Here is a 21432-nt window from a genome sequence, read left to right on the forward strand (position 1 = left end):
CTGATTTTTCATTGTTAGTGTAGGGAAATGCAACAGATTTCTGTGTATTAATTTTCTAACCTGCAAATTTACCAAATTCATTGATGAGTTTTAGTAGTTTTCTGGTAGCATCTTTAGGATCTATGTATAGTATCATGTCATCTACAAATACTGATAGTTTAACTTCTTCTTTTCCAATTTAGATTCCCCTTACTTTTTCTTCTCTGATTACTATAGCTAGGACTTCCAAAACTATGTTGAATAAAAGAGGCGAGAGTGGACATTCTGGTCTTATTTCTGATCTTAGAGGGGATGCTGTCAGTTTTTCACTATTGAGTATGATGCTAGCTGTAGGTTTGTAGAATATGGTCTTTATTCTGTTGATTTATGTACCCTCTATGCCCACTTTCTGGAGTGTTTTTTTTAAAATCATAAATGGGTGCTGAATTTCATCAAAAGCTTTTCTAGCATCTACTGAAAGGATCATATAGTTTTTATTCTTCAATTTGTTGATGTGGTATATTACCTTGATTGATTTGTGGATGTTCAAAAATGCTTGTATCACTGGGATGAATCCCACTTGATCACAGTGTAAGATCTTTTCAATGTACTGTGGGATACAGATTGCTAGTATTTTGTTGAGGATTTTTGCATCTATGTTCATCAGTGATACTGAATTATAATGTGTGTGTGTGTGTGTGGTATCTTTGGTTTTGGTTTCAGAGTGATGGTGGCCTCATAAAATGAGCTGGGGAGTTTTCCTTCCTCTGTGATTTTTTAGAACAGTTTCAGAAGGAGAGGTGTTAACTCTTCTCTAAACATTTGATAAAATTTACCTGTGAAGCTGTCAGGGCCTGGACTTTTGTTTGTTGGGAGGTTTTTTAAAACAGTTTCAATTTCAGTGCTTGAGATTGGTCTGTTCATGTTTTCTATTTCATCTTGGTTCAGTCTAAGGAGACTGTACCTTTCTAAGAACTTGTGCATGTCCTCTAGATTGTCCATTTCATTGGCATACAATTGTTCATAGTAGTCTCTTATGATCCTTGATATTTCCATGGAGTCAGTTGTAACTTCTCCTTTTTCATTTCTAATTTAATTGATTTGAATCCTCCCTCCCTTTTTTTTTTCTTGGTTTCTGGCTAAAGGTTTATCAATTTTGCTTATCTTTTCAAAGAACAAACTTTTAGTTTCATTGATCTTTGAGATTTTTCTTTGTCTCTATTTCATTCATTTCTGCTCTAATTTTTATGATTTCCTTTCTTCTGTTAACCATAGGTTTGCTTTTTCTTCTTTCTCTAATTGTTTTAAGTATAAGGTTAGGTTGTTTGAGGTTTTTCTTGTTTCTTGAGGCAACTGCATATTGCCATAAACTTTCCACTTAGAACAGCTTTTGTTGCATCCCATAAGTTTTCGACCATTGTGCTTTCATTTTCATTTGTCTCTAAGTTTTTTTTTTAATTTCCTCTGAGTTTTTCAGTGATCCAATAGTTTCTGAGTGGCATATCGTTTAGCTGCTACGTATTTATGTTTTTAAGAGTATTTTCTTGTGATTTATTTCTAATCGCAGAGCTTTGTGACAGAAAAAATGATATAATTTCGATTTTGTAAATTTACCAAGACTTGTCTTGTGGCCCAGCATGTGGTCAATCCTGGAGAGTGTTCCATGTGCACTTGAGAAGAATGTAAAGTCTGCCACTTTTGGGTGAAACACTCTATAAATATCAATTAAGTCCAACTGATTTAAACTGTCATTTAAGGTCCGTGCTCCTTATTAATTTTCTGTCTAGAGAAAGTGGGGTTTTAAAGTTCCCCACTATTATTCTCTTACTGCTGATTTCTCTGTTTATATTCGTTAGTATTTGCCTTACATATTGAGGTACTCCTATGTTGGGTGCATATATATTTATAATTGTTATATCTTTTTCTTGGATTGAACACTTGATCATTATGATGTGTCCTTATTTGTCTCTTAGAACATTCTTTGCTTTAAAGTCTATTTTGTCTGATGTAAGTATTGTTACTCCAGCTTTCTTATGAATTCGCTGTGTGTGGAATACCTTCTCCCATCCCCTTACATTCAGTCTGTAAGTCTGTGGTGGGTCTCGTGTAGACAACACATCTATGGGTCTTATTTCTGTATCTACCTAGCCAGTCTATGTCTTTTGGTGGTGTCTTTAATCCATTTACATTTAAGGCAATTATTAAGGCAATATGTATGATCCCAGAGGTCTCTTAGGCTGTCTTCATTTCTTTTCATTCTTTTTTCTACATTCTGTTTTGCAGCAGTGATTTCCACCATTCTATCTTCCAGGTCACTAATCCGTTCTTTTGCCTCAGTTATTCTGCTATTAATTCCTTCTACTGTATTGTTCATTTCTGTTTGTTTGTTCTTTTGTTTTTCTAGGCTTTTGGTAAACATTTATTTCATCTTCTCAATCTTTGCCCACCATTCTTTTTCTGAGATCCTGGATCATCTTCATTATAATTATTCTGAATTTTTTTAAAGAATTTTCAGAACTATTCTGAATTCATCTAAGACCAATAAATCAATATATTGAGATAAAAGAAAACTCCTTGAGAAATATAATTTACCAAAATTGATTGAAAAATAAATAAAATGTAGCATTCCCACTAATACTATAACATCTAAATCTAATCATAATGAAATTGAAGACCAGATTGAAGATTGGTCTAAAAATTACTGGCTAAAGTTGTGAAAGGCGAAGAAAATAAAAGGAAGAGTGAAGATTAAGTGAGTCTGAAGAGTTTAAGGGGATGTGATAACTGATTGCAATGTGTGACCCTGAGATTGATCCTGGTAAAGGTTGTCACACAGGGTTGTTATTAAGACAACTGACCAGATTTAAAAATGAATCATGTAGTAGGTATCAGTATTTCAGTACAGTTCAGTTACTCAGTTGTGCCTGACTCTTTGCGACCCTATGGACTGCAGCACACCAGGCCTCCCTGTCCATCACCAACTCCCAGAGATTGCTCAAACTCATGTTTATCGAGTTGGTGATGCCATCTAATCATCTCATCTTATCTTCTGTTGTCCCCTTCTCTTCCTATCTTCAGTCTTTCCCAGTATCAGGGTCTTTTCCAGTGAGTCAGTTCTTCACACCAGGTGGTCAAAGTACTGGAGTTTCAGCTTCAGCATTAGTCCTTCCAATGAATATTCAGGACTGATTTCCTTTAGGATTGACTGGTTGCATCCCCTTGCAGTCCAGGGACTCTCAAGAGTCTTCTTCAACACAGTTCAAAAGTATCAATTCTTCAGTGCTCAGCTTCTTTTTATAGTCCAACTCTCACATCCATACATGACTACTGGGAAAACCATAGCTTTGACTTGATGGACCTTTGTTGGCAAAGTAATGTCTCTGCTTTTTAATATGCTGTCTTTAACAGGTTGGTCTAGCTTTTCTTCTAACGAGCAAGTGTCTTTTAATTTCATGGCCGCAGTCAGAATCTGCAGTGATTTTGGAGTCCTCTCCCCCGCCCCAAATAAAGTCTCTCACTGTTTCCAATGTTTCCCCATCTATTTGTCATGAAGTGATGGGACTGGATACCATGATCTTCGCTTTTTGAATGTTGAGTTTTAAGCCAGCTTTTTCACTCTCCTCTTTAACTTTCATCAAGAGGCTCTTTAGTTCTTCAGTTTCTACCATAATGGTGGTGTCATCTGTGTATATGAGATTATTCATATTTCTCTTGGCAGTCTTGATACCAGCTTGTGCTTCATCCAGTCCAGCATTTTACATGATGTACTGTGCATATAAGTTAAATAAGCAGGGTAACAGTATACAGCCTTGACATACTCCTTTCCTAATTTGGAACCAGTCTGCTGTTCCATGTCTGGTTCTAACTGTTACTTCTTGACCTGCATACGGGTATCTCAGGAGGCAGGTAAGGTGGTCTGGTATTCCCATCTGTTTAAGAATTTTCTACAGTTTGTTGTGATCCACACACGTTAAAGGCTTTGGTGTAATCAATAAAGCAGAAGTAGATGTTTTTCTGGAACTCCGTTGCTTTTTCAATGATCCAGCGGATGTTAGCAATTTGATCTCTGGTTCCTCTGCCTTTTCTAAAACCAGCTTGAACATCTGGAAGTTCACAGTTCACTTACTGTTAAAGCTTGGCTGGGAGAATTTTGAGCATTACTTTGCTAGAGTGTGAGATGAGTGTAATTGTGCGGTAGTTTGAACATTATTTGGCATTGCTTTTCTTTGGGATTGGAATGAAAACTGACCTTTTCCAGTCCCGTGGCCACTGCTGAGTCTTCCAAATTTGCTAGCATATTGAGTGTAGCACTTTAACAGCATCATCTTGTAGGATTTGAAATAGCTCAACTGGAATTCCATTACCTCCACTAGCTTTGTTCATAGTGATGCTTCCTAAGGCCCACTTGACTTTGCGTTCAAGGATGTCTGGCTCTAGGTGAGTGACCACACTGTCATGGTTATTTGGGTCATTTAAGATCTTTTTTGTATAGTTCTTCTGTGTATTCTTGCCACCTCTTCTTAATCTCTTCTGCTTCTGTTAGGTCCCTGCCTTTAGGTTTCTGCCCTTTATTGAGCCCATCTTTGCATGAAATTTTCCCTTGGTATCTCTGATTTCCTTGAAGAGATCTCTAGTCCTTCCTTTTCTATTGTTTTCCTCTATTTCTTTGCACTGAGGAAGGCATTCCTATCTCTCCCTGCTATTATTTGAAATTCTGCATTCAAATGGGTTTATTTTTCTTTTTCTCCTTTGCCTTTAGCTTCAGTATTAAATGTCTTAAAGTTGATCACTGTACTGTGGTTAAGTAAGAGGATATCTTTGTTTTTAGTCAATATGCCCTGAAGCATTTAAGGAAAAACGAGTATAATGTCTATAACTACCAAATGGCCCAGGAAAAAAAAAAAAAAAGTGTGTGTGTGTATATTTATATGGGTGCTGCGTCTGTCTAGTCAAGGCTATGGTTTTTCCTGTGGTCATGCATGGATGTGAGAGTTGGACTGTGAAGAAGGCAGAGCGCCGAAGAATTGATGCTTTTGAACTGTGGGTTGGAGAAAACTCTTGAGAGTCCCTTGGACTGCAAGGAGATCCAACCAGTCCATTCTGAAGCAGATAGCCCTGGGATTTCTTTGGAAAGAATGATGCTGAAGCTGAAGCTCCAGTACTTTGGCCACCTCATGAGAAGAGTTGACTCATTGGAAAAGACTTTGATGCTGGGAGGGATTGGGGGCAGGAGGAGAAGGGGACGACAGAGGATGAGATGGCTGGATGGCATCACGGACTCAATGGACCTGAGTCTAAGTGAACTCCGGGAGTTGGTGATGGATAGGGAGGCCTGGCATGCTGCGATTCATGGGGTCACAAAGAGTTGGACACGACTGAGTGACTGAACTGAACTGTGCTGTGCTTAGTTGCTCAGTCGTGTCTGACTCTTTGGGACCCCATAGCTGTACCCCACCAGCTCCTTTGTCCATGGAGATTCTCTATGGAAGAATACTGGAATGGGTTGCCATGCCCTCCTCCAGAGGGATCTTCCCAGCCTAGGGATTGAACCCAGGTCTTCTACATTGAGGTGGATTCTTTACCACCTGGGCCACCAAGGAAGCTCCAGAATACTGGAGTGGGTAGCCTATTCCTTCTCAAAGGGAATTTCCTGACCCAGGAATCTAACTAGGGTCTCCAGAATTGCAGAAGAATTCTTTACCAGTTGAGCGACTGGGAATGTGTATCTATTGACAAAAAGAAGGAATGATGAAGCAAATGTGCCAAAATGGTAACTTGTGATTTTGACTAAGAATATAAGGGAGTAAGTTGTACTACTTCTGCAATACTTCTGATAGTTCTCTACTATATTTTAGAAACTTTATGATTTTGCCTTTCATGTCTGTTTTTAGTCCATCTGGAACTGAATTTTATATAATACAGTTATATAATACCCAATTGTCCCAATATCATTTATTGATAATGTCATATCTTCCTTGCTGATCTGTACATATTATGTCCAAATACAGGTGTATCTCTGTCTGGCTTTTCTCCTGTGTTCCACCGACAAATTAAGGCCTCTACTTCATCAAAAGACACCATGAAGATAGTGGAAAAGATCATGAAATGAGAAAAGATTTATAAAACATTCAACAAAGATCAGTACTTAGAATACACAGAAAACTATTATAAATCAAGAAGAAAAAGAAAACTAATCTGACAGAAAAATGGGCAGCCAGTTTGGACACGTACTTCACAAACAGGAAATCTACACAGCCAACAGTCATAGAGAATGGTACTCAAGTCATCAAAAAATAGAAATAAAACCAAAATGATATACCATTTTACATCCATCTTATGAAAGTTTAAAAGTCTGCCAATATCAAGAACTGGGGAGGAGGTGGAGTAAGAACTTTCATTATGGTGCTTGTGGGAGTGGAAATAAGCACCACTTTGGAAACCAGGGTAGCATTATATAATAGAATTGACATTATTTGTACCTTATGACACAGCAATGTCTTTCATAGGTAAATACATCACAGAAACTGTTATGACAGGAAATATGTATAAGAATATTCACAGCAGCTTGGTTTACAGTATCTACAAATCTGAAATAATCCAAACACTTATCAACAGTAAAATGGACAAACAAATTGTAGGTATATTCAAATGGAAACATATTATAGCAATGAAAATGAGCAAGCTACAGCTACTAACAACAAACAAATAGATTAATCTCCAAAACAAAATCTCAACTGAAAGAAGCAATATACAAAAGAATACACACTGTATGAATTCATTTATGTAGAATTCAGTAATATAGGCTGAACAACTAAAAGAGAAAGAAGGAACTTACTGAGAAGGATGGCGATTCCTTGTAAATGTCATAAAGGGGTAGAAATTGGAACAAATACATAGAACACATCTGTGGTATTGACAATATTCTATTTCTTGATCTGGGTGATCATTAAAAGGGTATGTACTTTTAACCACTTGTTAAAATGCGCATGTTTTATGAACTTTGCTGATTTTGATTATATATTGTGCTTTATGTAGTAGCTCAGATGGTAAAGAACCCACCTGCCAGCAGGAGACCCCGGTTTGATCCCTGGTTTGGGAAGATCCCTTGGAGAAAGGAACGGCAACTCACTCCAGTGTTCCTGCCTAGGGAATTCCATGGAGGGACCATGGGGTCACAAAGAGTTGGACACAACTGAGCGACTAACACTTTCACTTGTGCTTTATAGTTAAGAAAAGAAAAACCAGAAAAGAAAAGAAAATACACATGATGTTTTGTGGAACTAATTCAGGAAAATTAGTGTGCATACAGAGTACCTAAGGAGATAAGGCTAAAAAGACAGAGATTTAACACCTTGAAGCCTCTTGACACAATGAAAAATTGTACAAAATTTTCTGCATAGTGTCCATACCAGACCTATAACAACCCCCATGTCTAGATTACTCCCTCAAGCCTGCAAAGTTCATAATATATATCTCTAAATGAGGTGAAGGAAGGAGAGAGGAAAGGAGGGAGTATGAGGTTTGGAGAGAGATATTCTGTCTATTCTGAGATGGCTTTTTAGTTCTGGTTTCTTTTTCTTAAGAGATCTGGTAATAATTCCTGTTCCTGGATTCCAAGAGCTATCCTTTATTGTATATTTTATTTCATATAGGTGGTATCTGTTAGTATCAAGGGTTATAACTGAGATAGGTCATATATTCAACTGTATTCTTCTATTCTTAACTTTAGGAATCAAACAATAACACAATGATAGATGTCTCTTTTCTCATTTAGGAACATATTAGATAAAAATCAGCATTTTTATTCATAAGAAATTTCTAAATATAAATGACAATACTCATTAAAATGTTCTAAATCACTTATTTTTATAACTTACCCTCAGAGTATGGTGCTCTTGTGCTAGTAATAGTCTTAGTTCCTCATGTAGTGTTATAACTTCCAGAAATTGTCCCCATAAAGCCATTAAAAGTGAGCAAAGTTGTGCAAGATTCATATTTATAAGTTCTGCCAGTTCATCAGGATTTTCTATTTTCTGAAATGACAAGAAAAAAAAAAACTGCTCTCTGAGAATTACCATAACACATATATTACCGAGAGTATTAATACAAAGGCAAATTTTTTCGTTTTAAAATATGTACATCTGTGCCCGCTTGCATGTGTGTGTAGAGAGAGACTAACTGACCAATGGCTTTTTTCATCTTGATAGTAACTTGGTAGTTACATTTTAGACAACTTAACCAATATTTCAATATCTGAAATATCAGATATATTCTAAAGTTACAAATCAGGATTCTATAGAACATGATCAAATTCAAACACTAAAACTAGGAATTTTAAGCACAACAAATCCTGATCAAAGTTATAAAATTTTTGAAAGACTGTGAAATCTTAAAATATGATTTATTTTCAATCAGTTAAGTAATTCAAAGGTCACGTGCTCCTCAGAAAGGATTGAGATTCTCGCTAAAACTGCTCTTCCTTCACATCTCTGCTCCTAGATTTTATTTTGCTCACAGAAACCCTTTCCCAGAGTTGTCAAATACTTCTTTCTTCTTTTCTAACAATTCATGCATCCAGTATTTATTGAGCACATTTTACATGCTAGGGGGCTACACTGTACAGACACCAAGATTAATATGAAAAGATCACAGTCTAATGAGGAGAGAAAAGTGGGTAAACAAATATATATTATATGTATATATATTATGAATGTTTAAATAGTGATATTAAGTTGTTCTGTTTATTTAAATATTCATCTTAATTGATGACAGAAATTAAGAGTACTGAATGAAATGTAGAATTTTCTTGAAGGCTTTTAGTTTTCTTCAATTGAAAAAGTAAGAACTTCTGAACAAAGAATAACAAAGACTATAAAGCAGAATGATGTTTCTCATAAGGACGTTTTGTCCACTAAGGCAGCAGTCAGTTTCTACGCAGACAGAATCTTGATGCAAAAATCTGTCTTTAATTATTAGTTAACATCAGGAAATCTACTTTAAATATATACATGGGTGCTGATTTCACTTTCCTACCGTAAATATGGGGAAGTCATGTATTCAGACTGAAGTTAACAGCCACAGCTCATCTCCACCTGCACACCAACCACCACTATATCTGTGTCTCTGGATCAAGTATCCCTGATGTCTAGACCCAACAACTATTGGACAACTGGGCTTGGACAATTCACCATGTCCCCAATTATACTCATATATGCACCAGTCCCCTTCTAAAAAACAAATGAAACCCCTAAATGTTGCTCATCATATATGATACTCTCAGGCTTCCCTGGTGGCTCAGAGGTTAAAGCGTCCACCTGCAATGCAGGAGACCTGGGTTTGATCCCTGGGTCGGGAAGATTCCCTGGAGAAGGAAATGGCAACCCACTCCAGTATTTTTGCCTGGAGAATCCCATCGACGGAGGAGCCTGGTGGACTATAGGCCATGGCGTTGCAGAGTTGGACACGACTGAGCGACTTCACTTTCACTTTCACTTTTGTTTATACAGACCCCTTTCCAAAGTCTGAAATTCAGCAGGCTTTTCTTCCCTGACCCGAACCACACTTCAATTTATCTTCTTAACTCAGAGAACACATAAAACAAAAACTCAGCAAAATAAGTAAGAAGGGGAGGGATCACGTCTTATTCACTTGTGTGACTGGTAACCAGTACACAGTAGTCACTCAATAGATATGTACCAAACGAATGAATGAATGAATGAATGAATAAGGAATTACAGGCTTCAGATAAGGAAAAAGTCCCCAGAATACAAGGAGAAATTCAGAAAATACCGACAAATTCCAGAATTACAGAATGGAAGCTAACGAGTCAACAGATGATAAATATTGACTCAACACAGAGAGAAATTCTACAGAAGGGTTTTGCCTCAGAGATGATGTATAAATATTATTAGAAATAAAGCTACCAAGTTTTTTATGTCTCTTAACACATAGAAGATTAAAATGGAGTATAAATAAGCTGAAACCTGTAGTATGGTTTCAAGAATGAGTTTAATGAAGTTAGGAAAAGAAGACTAGAATAAGTATTTGACAGTAATTAAAGAGTACTGTGTAAGGCAAGCAATACTACAGCTGGTATAATCTACACACAAGTAAAAATAATTCCCCCCAGAAAGCAAGGCTGTCTAGATACCCTGTATTTATTAACTGTATTTCTCAGGGAGTATGGCATCAAGTTTCTGAGAAAGGATTTTTGGTATTTTCATTATTGGGAAAAGCATCCTATAAACAAATTACTCCTTTGGTTTATATAACTCTTCATGATAAGTGTCAAAATATAAATAATAATCCTTTTTTATATTAAAAAGAAAACTGGAATTAAGTTTGACAAGATTTTTATATATATAAATGTAGGAATAATAAGACATTTATACTTCTATACTATTTTTAAAATAAATTCATTATTTTGTTTTATATAGATGTATACCTTTTCATAGCATTCATTGACCTTTTTTGATTGAAAAAAATAAAGTTCATTTTAGTATACAGTCTTCAATTATTTTCAGTTACAGAGAGGAAAAAACCAAAATCATATTTTTATGCCATTTTCACTGAATAACACAGTATGAGTATTTTCCTACAACATCAAATATTTGTTGAAAGCATCACTTTTAAGGTTGCACAATGTTTTTATGAGTGTCCCATGATTTGTTTAACCACTGTCTTATTGTTGGGTATTTACTTAGGTTAATGTTTTACAATATCACCAATTATGTTACACATGAATTTCTGATTGTTTATTTGGTATAAATTGAGAAGGAATATTTTTTATGGCGTTGGATACACACTGCCAAATTCATCTCTGAAAAAGATCTGCAAGGTATGGGAATCTGTATCTCACCATAACTCAACAAAGATTATATTGTTATTAAAAAAAAAATCACAGTCATGCAGAACACCAGCTGACAGAGGACAGGAGTACCTGACCAGTGGAAAAGAATATATAGAACCATGCAAAACTTGGTAGTACAAAGGGACTACCAGGAAAAACAGGAGTGTTAGTATGACTAGACCTGCCCTCAGCAGGTGAGGGAACTGAAGCAGGGGTCCAACCCCACATCGGGGCCATTGTCTGAGTCAGAAGAGAAACATTTAAGGCTGAGAGTGAAACAGCTGATCAGTGGCATCCTAAATGGAATGAGAATCAGACAGTCCTTGCCATAGCCATACATACCCTGGACAGGGACACTGGTCCCCTGGAAGGTGAAGTGGCTGGGAGCTGGGATTTAGGGATTGCAGAGCAATCCAGGGAGAGGGCTGCTGTGGACTGCAGAGAGACGGATTGAGGGGTTGTGAGGGTGGAGATCGTGGTGGGAAATGCCTGTGGAGGAAAGCCAGGCAGCCATGGAAGCAAGGAGGTAATGCTGAGTCAGCATAGGGGGTGGAGCCATCACCATAGCCTCTCTCTCCCCACATGCCAGCAACAGCAGCTGAACAGTAGAGAGGTGGGCCCATCAAACGCCTGATGCACTGAACTACCGAGCAGGACCCCACCCAGGGTGCTCCTTTAAGTGCCTGATGCACCAACCTATAGAGTAGGACCACAGCAAGGGGGGCCCCTCTATGTGACTGAATGGGCAGAGCTACAGAGAAAGACTGGCCAAAGAGGCCCTCTGATTGCCAGCTACAGGAGGCTCGATAAAAGACTCTGATCAGGCCATAACTCCTGCAGTGGAGGCAGTCCGTGTTCCTGGACACTTTGCACCACCAGGGTCCCCGCAAACCAAGCAGGTGTGCCACCTTCATGCTCAACCTTCATTGGGGCATAGCTGCCACAGATAAAAGAAGTCTTGCATCTACACACACAGGGTTGCTTTGGTTGTGTCCAACTATTTGTGACCCTGTGGACTGTAGCCTGCCAGGCTTCTCTCTCAGGGGGTTCTCTCCAGGCATGAATACTGGAGCGTATCAGCCAAATACAGGTTGCCATACCCTTCTAGAGCACTATATTTCCTGCTGCCCTAGCTGCCAACTCCTGAGTACCTGGTGCTGCCAGGGCCCCTGTGACCCAAGCAGCTGCACGATTTCTGCACCTGGCCCTCACTGGGGCAGACCCAAGTCCTCCAGAGCAGCCTCAGGAGCAAACCCCAGTGGACAATTCAGTGGCTATCATCAAAAAGTCTACAAACAATAGATGCTGGAGAGGGTATGGAGAAAAGGGAACACTCTTGTACTGTTGGTGGGGATGTAAACTGATACAGCTACTATGGGAGAAGGTATGGAGATTCCATAAAAAACTAGGAATAAAACCACATGACCCAGCAATCACACTCCTAGGCATATATCCTGAGGAAACCAAAACTGAAAGAGACACATGTATCCCACTGTTTATTGTAGCACTATTTACAATAGTTAGAACATGGAAGCAACCTAGATGTCCATCAACAGACGAATGGATAAAGAAGTTGTTGTCCATATACACAATGGAATATTACTCAGCCATGAAAAGGAACACATTTGAGTCAGTTCTAATGAGATGGATGAACCTAAAACCTATTATACAGAGTGAAGTAAGTCAGAAAGAGAAAGATAAATATCATATTCTAATGCATATATAGAGAATCTAGAAAAATGGTACTGAAAAATTCATTTACAGGGTACCAGTGGAGAAACAGACAATTAGAATAGACACCAGGAGAGGGGAGGAGAGGGTGAGAAGTATGGAAAGAGTAACATGGAAACTTACATTACCATATGTAAAACAGATGGCCAATGGGAATTTGCCATATGACTCAGGAAACTCAAACAGGGGCTCTATATCAATCTAGCGGGGTAGAATGGGGAGGGAGATGGGGGGGGGAGGTTCAAAAGGGAGAGATATATGTATACCTATGGCTAATCTATGTTGAGGTTTGACAGAAAACAACAAAATTCTTAAAGCAATTATCCTTCAATTAAAAAAAAAATCACAGCCAATCTGATAGGTTAAAAATCATGTCAGAATATTTAAATTTTTGTTTTATAATTAAAATTTTTCACATACTTATTAGCATTTTATAACTGGATAACTGGGTGTCTAAGCTATATTAATACTAAAAATGAGATATTACAGGATTTTTTTTGCTGATTTATAAGACCTGTTTAAATATTATTCCATCATCTGTCTACTCTATCTACCCTAGTTTATATTACACTTAAATACTGAAATTAAGTAAGAGTACATAAAATTCATTAGTAATATCTGAGTACATATGTATTTTTTAAAACTTAATATAGATGGAAATAGAGTAAAGAACAAATATTTTCCTTTAAGGCCTCATTCTTCATGGTATTCCTTTCTGTATTATTACTTATAGTTGAAATGTGTATATGTGTATGTATCCTTTCAAATATTTTATATGCAATCTAATCACATAAACATGATCAAATATTTACATAGCTTTTCTAACATATGAAAATCGTATTCATATTTTTCTCCAATTTATTTTTTCAATTAATATATCCTAAAGAGGTTTTCAGCATGGAAACAGTACCCTGCATCATAAAGGAATATATATTTCTTGAGTTAAAAAATCCATGTCAGTGTACAGAGATTCACCTGATTCTTTTAAATGGTTACATGGTAGTTGATAATGCTTTATATTTGTTTGTTGAAATGAACTGGCACTTTTTGTGGTATACATTTCTAAATAAAAACTATTTTGTGGCAGAGCATGTGAGTGTTTTTGGAACAGATGATGAACTGACCTAAAAAATGTACCATTTCTACCCTCACCAACAGCCTATGCAGACACTAGTTTCCTCACCACCTTACCAACAATGGAGATTAGCAATCACTTTCATTTCTGCAAATTTCATGGTTAAAAAAGCCCACTTTATTGCTTAAATCTACATCTCCTTGGTCTTCAGTAAGAATGAGTGTCACCTAGGCAGCAAATTTGTTCTAAGAACTGCATTTTGTACATTGCCTCTGTGTGTACCCCTTTTTCCCAGGGGTGATACATAAAAGTTCTTTATATATTTTCAGTATCATTTGCCACTTTCAGGTACTGCAAATATTTTGTTCCAGTCTATTGCTTCCTTTCAATTTTATATTTTATTTTGTTTTAAAGAAGTTTTAAATCATTAATATACTATTTACTGTTACCCTGAAGAAGTTTATCTCATAGTCCAAGGATAGATTGCTTATATATACATGTATACATATATTTGTCTTACAGATTTTTTTGACATTTAACTCTTCAAGTCCATTTAGAATTTGCTTCTATAACATGTTATTTTACCATACTACTATGTAACTGAATGTTCATGAAATTTTATCACTCATTTCTTACACATATTTAACGACTGTTCCAGTGCTATTTAGTTCCATTCATTTGTCTTTCTGTTCTTTTAGAGAAATCCTACTCTATTTCCATTACTGTAGTTTTTAAATGTATTTCAGCATCCACTTGGGCAAGTCCCTCTATATTATTATTTTTTTCAAAAGTTTTTCTTAGTCATTCTTACCTTTCTTCAAGTGATCTTTAAAGTAAGTTTAATTTTGAAGTTTCCAACAGGATTTTGAATACAGATGCATTAATATCATTAACTTGTGAAAAACTGGGTAGCTGTCAATGACCTTTTCATCTGGGAGTATCATATGTTTATTCACTCAAATTTCCTTTAAGGTCAGTGAATAAGTCAGTAGATTTTTTCTACATTTATCACAAACATTATTTCTAAAATCCTTTGGGACAACTATTATAGTGAAATTAGTGATTTTTTTTAAAGAAGACACTTAGCTTACTTAAACCGTGGGGAAAGTTTCTAGAACGGGATATGAAAGTGTCTCATCTATGTATAATTTTACAAGGAGAAGGTAAATACCTTTTTCAAAAGGGTCAAGTTCTCATTTATATTTACATACAGAAATATATCCCAAAACATTTTAAATGGTAAAAAAAAAAAGAAATATATCCTAAAGTCAAATATGTATTTTTGTTTGATTCATGTCTCTGATATCTCCCACTAACATAGCTAAACAGCAGTGAAATACACAGGGCTCCTCAAATAGTCAAAACATTTAGTTCCATGGGGAAGAAAAGGAAAAACAAAGATCTATTCAATTTAATTGCAAGAATGAACTGGTAGAAAAATAGCCCAAGAGAAATTCATTTCTTGAAATTTTAAAATAAATTTCCATTTCTAAACAATATCATTTTATAAAAGTATGTAAATTTGGGCAATGCTTAAAAAAATTTGTCCAGAATGTTTTTGAGTTAACTAACAGGAGGAAAAAGCACACTTCTGATCAGTTGTCTCTGCTATTTCATTTATATGCAGAATATCCAGAATATCCAAGTATCTATGGGCAATTTATCTTTAACAAAGAAGGTAAAAATATACAAAGGAGAAAAGACAGTCTCTTCAATAAGGGGTCCTGGGAAAACAGGTTAACTATGTGAAAAAGAATGAAATTAGAACACTTCTCAACACCATACACAAAAATGAACTCAAAATAGATTAAAGACCTAAATGTAAGACCAGAAACTATAAACCTCTTCGAGGAAAACACAGGCAGAACTCTCTTTGACATAAATCTTTGACAGCAGGACCCTTATAAGATCCACCTCCTAGAGTAATGGAAATAAAAATAAAAGTATACAAGTGGGACCTAGCTTTTGCACAATTAAGGAAACTATAGCAAGGTGAAAAAGACAACCCTCAGAATGGCAGAAAATAACGGCAAATGAAACATGTGACAAAGGGTTAATCTCCAAAATACACGAGCGGCTCAAGTGGCTCAATACCACACACACACACACAAAACCCAATCAAAAAGTGAGCGAAAGACCTAACCAGACATTTCTCTAAAGACATACATATGGGTAATAAACACATGACAAGATGCTCAACATCACATATTACTAGAGAAATGCAAATCAAATCTACAATGAAGTATCACCTCACACAGGTCAGAATGGCCATCATCAAAAAAGTCTACGGACAATAAATGCTGGAGAGGGTGTGGAGAAAAGGGAACTCTCTTACACTGTTGGTGGGAATGCAAACTGATACAGCCACTATGGAGAAGAGTATGGGAGATTCCTTTAAAAACTAGGACTACAACTGCCATATGACCCAGTAATCCTACTACTGGACATATACCCTGAGGAAACCATAACTGAAAAAGACACATGTATCCCAGTGTTCACTGCAGCACTATTTACAATACTAAACCTGGATGTCCATCGACAGATGAATGGATAAAGAAGTTGTGGTACATGTACACAATGGAATATTGCTCAGCTATAAAAAGGAATGCATTTGAGTCGGTTCTAATGAAGGGGATGAACCAAGAGCCTATTATACAGAATGAAGTAAGTCAGAAAGAGAAAGACAAATATTGTATATTAATACATATATATGGCAAATCCCATGGACAGGGGAGCCTGTCCCATGGGGTTGCTAAGAGTCGGACACGACTGAGTGACTTCACTTTCACTTTTCACTTTCATGCACTGGAGAAGGAAATGGCAACCCACTCCAATGTTCTTGCCTGGAGAATCCCAGGGATGGGACAGCCTGGTGGGCTGCCATCTCTGGGGTCGCACAGAGTCAGACACAACTGAAGTGACCTAGCAGCAGCAGCAGCAGCATGGACTCTAAAAAGATAGTGCTAGGCGGTCCTAAGATGGTGGAGGAATAGGATGGGAAGACCACTTTCTCCCTCACAAATTCCTCAAAAGAACATTTCAACGCTGAGCAAACTCCACAAAACAACTTCTGTAGGCTGGCAGAGGACATCAGGCAACCAGAAAAGCAGACCATTGTCTTCAAAAACAGGTAGGAAAAAATATAAAAGATGAAAAAGGAGACAAAGGAGGTGGGGAGGGAGCCCCGTCCCAGGAAGGAAGCCCATCCCGGGAAGGGAATTTTAAGAAGAGAGGTTTCCAAACACCAGGAAACACTCTCCCTGCCGAGTCTGTGGCGAGCCTTGGAAACACAGAGGGCAACATAACAGGAAGGGGAAAATAAATAAATAATTAAAACCAAGAGATTACAAGCCCAACAGTAACTCCCCCAGCGGAAAAGCAGCACAGACGCCTGCATCCGCCACTAGCAAGTGGGGGTAGGGCAGGGACGCACGGGAGGCGTGGGCTGCAGTGCTTTGTAAGAATCAGGCAGGAACGCCCCACACACAACCAGAACGACCTAACTTGGGCTAGCAAACCAGACTGTGGGATAGCTACCACGAGAAAAGCTCGAACATAAGACACCGCCAGGACCGAGCACAGAACAAAGGAAGGAATGGAAAAAGCCGGCTGCAGACCATCCCCCGCCGGGGACAGGCATCCAGAGCTGTAAGGACTAGAAAGGGGCAATTGCAGACCCGGAGAGACTTTACTTAACAAACTGCAAACAGGCTTCTTTGCTAAGACTTCTGGGGGTGCTGGACAGTCACCATCTGCCTCACAAGGGGCGCCAGCGGTCCACCCAGAAAACTGAGCAGCAGAGGCAGAAAAGGCGACAAGTCGCAGCGATCGTGCTCGCCAAACTCCTGAGCTACTCGGACCCGGGAAGGGCACAAAACACAGTCCCAGCCGAATCTGTGCTTCTGAGGGCTACCTGAGCGCCGAACCTGAGCAGCTTAGACCGGGGAAGTGCATGCAGCCTAGGGCTGGCCTCAGACGGTTCCCGGCTGAGCATCGTAGAGCCGGAGGGGACTGTATGCTCAAGAAGGGACAGGTCCAGCGGGGCTGAGACACTGTGTGCACATGAAAGCACTATTTGTTTGCAGCATCCCCCCTCCCCACAGTGCGACTGAACTAGTGAGCCTAAAAAGCCAGCATAAAGAAGAAGTTAAACAGAGGGAACTGCCTTGGAAGTGACCCCACACTGCCCACAACATCAGAGAAGGGCTAGATATATTTTTACTATTTTTAAAATCATTCCTTTATTTTTTGTTGTTCTAATTTTTTTTAATAGTTAAGTCTTCTATTTCTCCTCTAATTTTTATTTCTATAACCTATTATTACTATTCAAAAAAAAAAAGACTCTTTTTTTTTTTTTTTAAAGGCAAACACCATATATAGTCTTTGGGTGGTTATTGGTTTTTTTTTTCTTTTCTTTTTTTTCCTTTTTCCCTATTTCCTTCTGCTTCTTTTCCTTAATATTGTATTTTTGAAAATCCAACATCTACTCTAGATTTTTAATCTTTGCTCTTTGGTTTTTGTTGTCAATTTTGTACATTTAAAAACCCAAACTTCATTACCCAAGTTTACCTGAGAGCGAGATTACTGGCTTGACCACTCTCTCCTCCTCTGGACTCTCCTTTTTCTCCACCAGGTGGCCTCTGTCTCTTTTCTCCCCCATCTCTTCTCTATCCAACTCTGTGAATCTCTGTGTGTTCCAGACGGTGGAGAACACCTAAGGAACTGGTTACTGGCAGGATTTGTCTCTCTCCTTCTCATTCCTCTCTCTTATCCTTCTGACCACCTCTGTCTACTTCCTCCCTCTCCTCTTCCCTGTATAATTCCGTAAATACCTCTGAGCGGTCCAGACTATGGAGCGCACATAAGGAAGTGACTACTGGCTAGCTTGCTCTCTCCTCTTTTGATCTCACTGCATCTCATTCCAGTCACCCCTAACTACCCCCTTCCTCTTCTCTTCTCCTTGTAACTCAGTGAACCTCTCTAAGTGTCCCTCCATGTGGAGAAACTTTTCATCTTTAACCTAGATGTTTTATCATCGGTGCTGTACAGATGGAGAAGTCTAGAGGCTACTGTAAAAATAAAACTGAAAACCAGAAGCAGGAGGCTTAAGTCCAAAGCCTGAAAACATCAGAGAACTCCTGAATTCAGGGAACATTAAGCAACGGGAGCTCATCAAATGCCTCCATACCTACACTGAAACCAAGCTCCACCCAAGGACCAACAAGTTCCAGAACAAGACATACCACGCAAATTCTCCAGCAACACATGAACACATCCCTGAGCTTCAATATACAGGCAGCTCAACGTTACTCCAAAACCTTTGACGTCTCATAACCCATTACTGGTCACTCCACTGCACTCCAGAGAGAAGAAACCCAGCTCCACCCACCAGAATTCCAACACAAGCCTCCCTAACCAGGAAACCTAGACAAGCCACTGATACAACCCCACCCACAGTGAGGAAGCTCCATAATAAAGAGAACTCCACAAATTACCAGAATATAAAAAGGCCACCCCAAACGCAGCAATATAATCAAGATGAAGAGACAGAGGAATACTCAGCAGGTAAAGGAACAGGAGAGTTGCCCACCAAACCAAACAAAAGAGGAAGAAGTAGGGAATCTACCTGAGAAGGAATTCCGAATATTGATAGTGAAAATGATCCAAAATCTTGAAATCAAAATGGAATCACAGATAAACAGCCTAGAGACAAGGAATGAGAAGATGCAAGAAAGGTTTAACAAGGACCTAGAAGAAATAAAAAAGAGTCAATATATAATGAATAATGCAATAAATGAGACCAGAAACACTCTGGAGGCAACAAATAGTAGAATAATGGAGGCAGAAGATAGGATTAGTGAAATAGAAGATAGAATGGTAGAAATAAATGAATCAGAGAGGAAACAAGAAAAACGAATTAAAAGAAATGAGGACAATCTCAGAGACCTCCAGGACGATATGAAATGCTCCAACATTCGAATTATAGGAGTCCCAGAAGAAGAAGACAAAAAGAAAGACCATGAGAAAATCCTTGAGGAGATAATAGTTGAAAACTTCCCTAAAATGGGGAAGGAAATAATCACCCAAGTCCAAGAAACCCAGAGAGTTTCAAATAGGATAAACCCAAGGTGAAACACCCCAAGACACATATTAATCAAATTAACAAAGATCAAACACAAAGAACAAATATTAAAAGCAGCAAGGGAAAAACAACAAATAACACACAAGGGGATTCCCATAAGGATAACAGCTGATCTTTCAATAGGAACTCTCAGGCCAGGAGGGAATGGCAAGACATACTCAAAGTGATGAAAGAAAATAACCTACAGCCCAGATTACTGTACCCAGCAAGGATCTCATTCAAATACGAAGGAGAAATCAAAAGCTTTACAGACAAGCAAAAGCTGAGAGAATTCAGCACCACCAAACCAGCTCTCCAACAAATTCTAAAGGATATTCTCTAGACAGGAAACACAAAAAGGGTGTATAAACCCGAACCCAAAACAATAAAGTAAATGATAACGGGATCATACTTATCAATAATTACCTTAAACGTAAATGGGTTGAATGCCCCAACCAAAAGGCAAAGGCTGGCTGAATGGATACAAAAACAAGACCCCTCTATATGCTGCTTACAAGAGACCCACCTCAAAACAAGGGACACATACAGACTGAAAGTGAAGGGCTGGAAAAAGATATACCATGCAAATAGAGACCAAAAGAAAGCAGGAGTGGCAATACTCATATCCGATATAATAGACTTTAAAACAAAGGCTGTGAAAAGAGAGAAAGAAGGCCACTACATAATGATCAAAGGATCAATCCAAGAAGAAGATATAACAATTAGAAATATATATGCACCCAATATAGGAGCACCGCAATATGTAAGACAAATGCTAACAAGTATGAAAGGGGAGATCAACAAAAACACAATAATAGTGGGAGACTTTAATACCTCACTCACACCTATGGACAGATCACCTAAACAGAAAATCAACAAAGAAACGCAAACTTTAAATGATACATTAGACCAGTTAGACCTAATTGACATCTATGGGACATTTCACCCCAAAACAATGAATTTCACCTTTTTCTCAAGTGCTCATGGAACATCCTCCAGGATAGATCACTTCCTGGGCCATAAATTTAAACTTGATGAATTCAAAAAAACTGAAATCATTCCAAGCATCTTTTCTGACCATAATGCATTAAGATTAGATCTCAATTACAGGAGAAAAACTACGAAAAATTCCAACATATGGAGGTTGAACAACACACTTCTGAATAACCAACAAATCACAGAAGAAATCAAAAAAGAAATCAAAATATGCATAGAAACTAATGAAAATGAAAACACAACAACCCAAAACCTGTGGGACACTATAAAAGCAGTGCTAAGAGGAAAGTTCATAGCAATACAGGCATACCTCAAGAAACAAGAAAAAAGTCACATAAATAACCTAACTCTACACCTAAAGCAACTAGAAAAGGAAGAACTGGAGAACCCCAGAGTTAGTAGAAGGAAAGAAATCTTAAAAATCAGGGCAGAAATAAATGCAAAAGAAACAAAAGAGACCATAGCAAAAATCAACAAAGCCAAAACCTGGTTCTTTGAAAGGATAAATAAAATTGACAAACCATTAGCCAGACTCATCAAGAAGCAAAGAGAGAAAAATCAAATCAATACAATTAGAAATGAAAATGGAGAGATCACAACAGACAACACAGAAATACAAAGGATCATAAGAGACTACTATCAGCAGTTATATGCCAACAAAATGGACAACGTGGAAGAAAT

General features: G+C 37.9%; 1 protein-coding gene across 4 annotated transcripts in view; it reads right to left on the reverse strand.

The window, feature by feature from the left end:
• Positions 1-21432, reverse strand: part of FAM135A (family with sequence similarity 135 member A) — a 140183-nt gene that overhangs the window by 47485 nt on the left and 71266 nt on the right. For all 4 annotated transcript variants that reach the window (XM_069599487.2, XM_069599484.2, XM_069599480.2 and 1 more), the window contains one exon: positions 7857-8012. In XM_069599487.2, coding sequence (XP_069455588.1) covers positions 7857-8012 — 156 coding nt within the window. The remainder of the gene's footprint in view (positions 1-7856; positions 8013-21432) is intronic.

This window comes from Ovis canadensis, chromosome 9 (genome assembly GCF_042477335.2).
Source record: "Ovis canadensis isolate MfBH-ARS-UI-01 breed Bighorn chromosome 9, ARS-UI_OviCan_v2, whole genome shotgun sequence".
NCBI classification, from domain to species: Eukaryota; Metazoa; Chordata; class Mammalia; order Artiodactyla; family Bovidae; genus Ovis; species Ovis canadensis.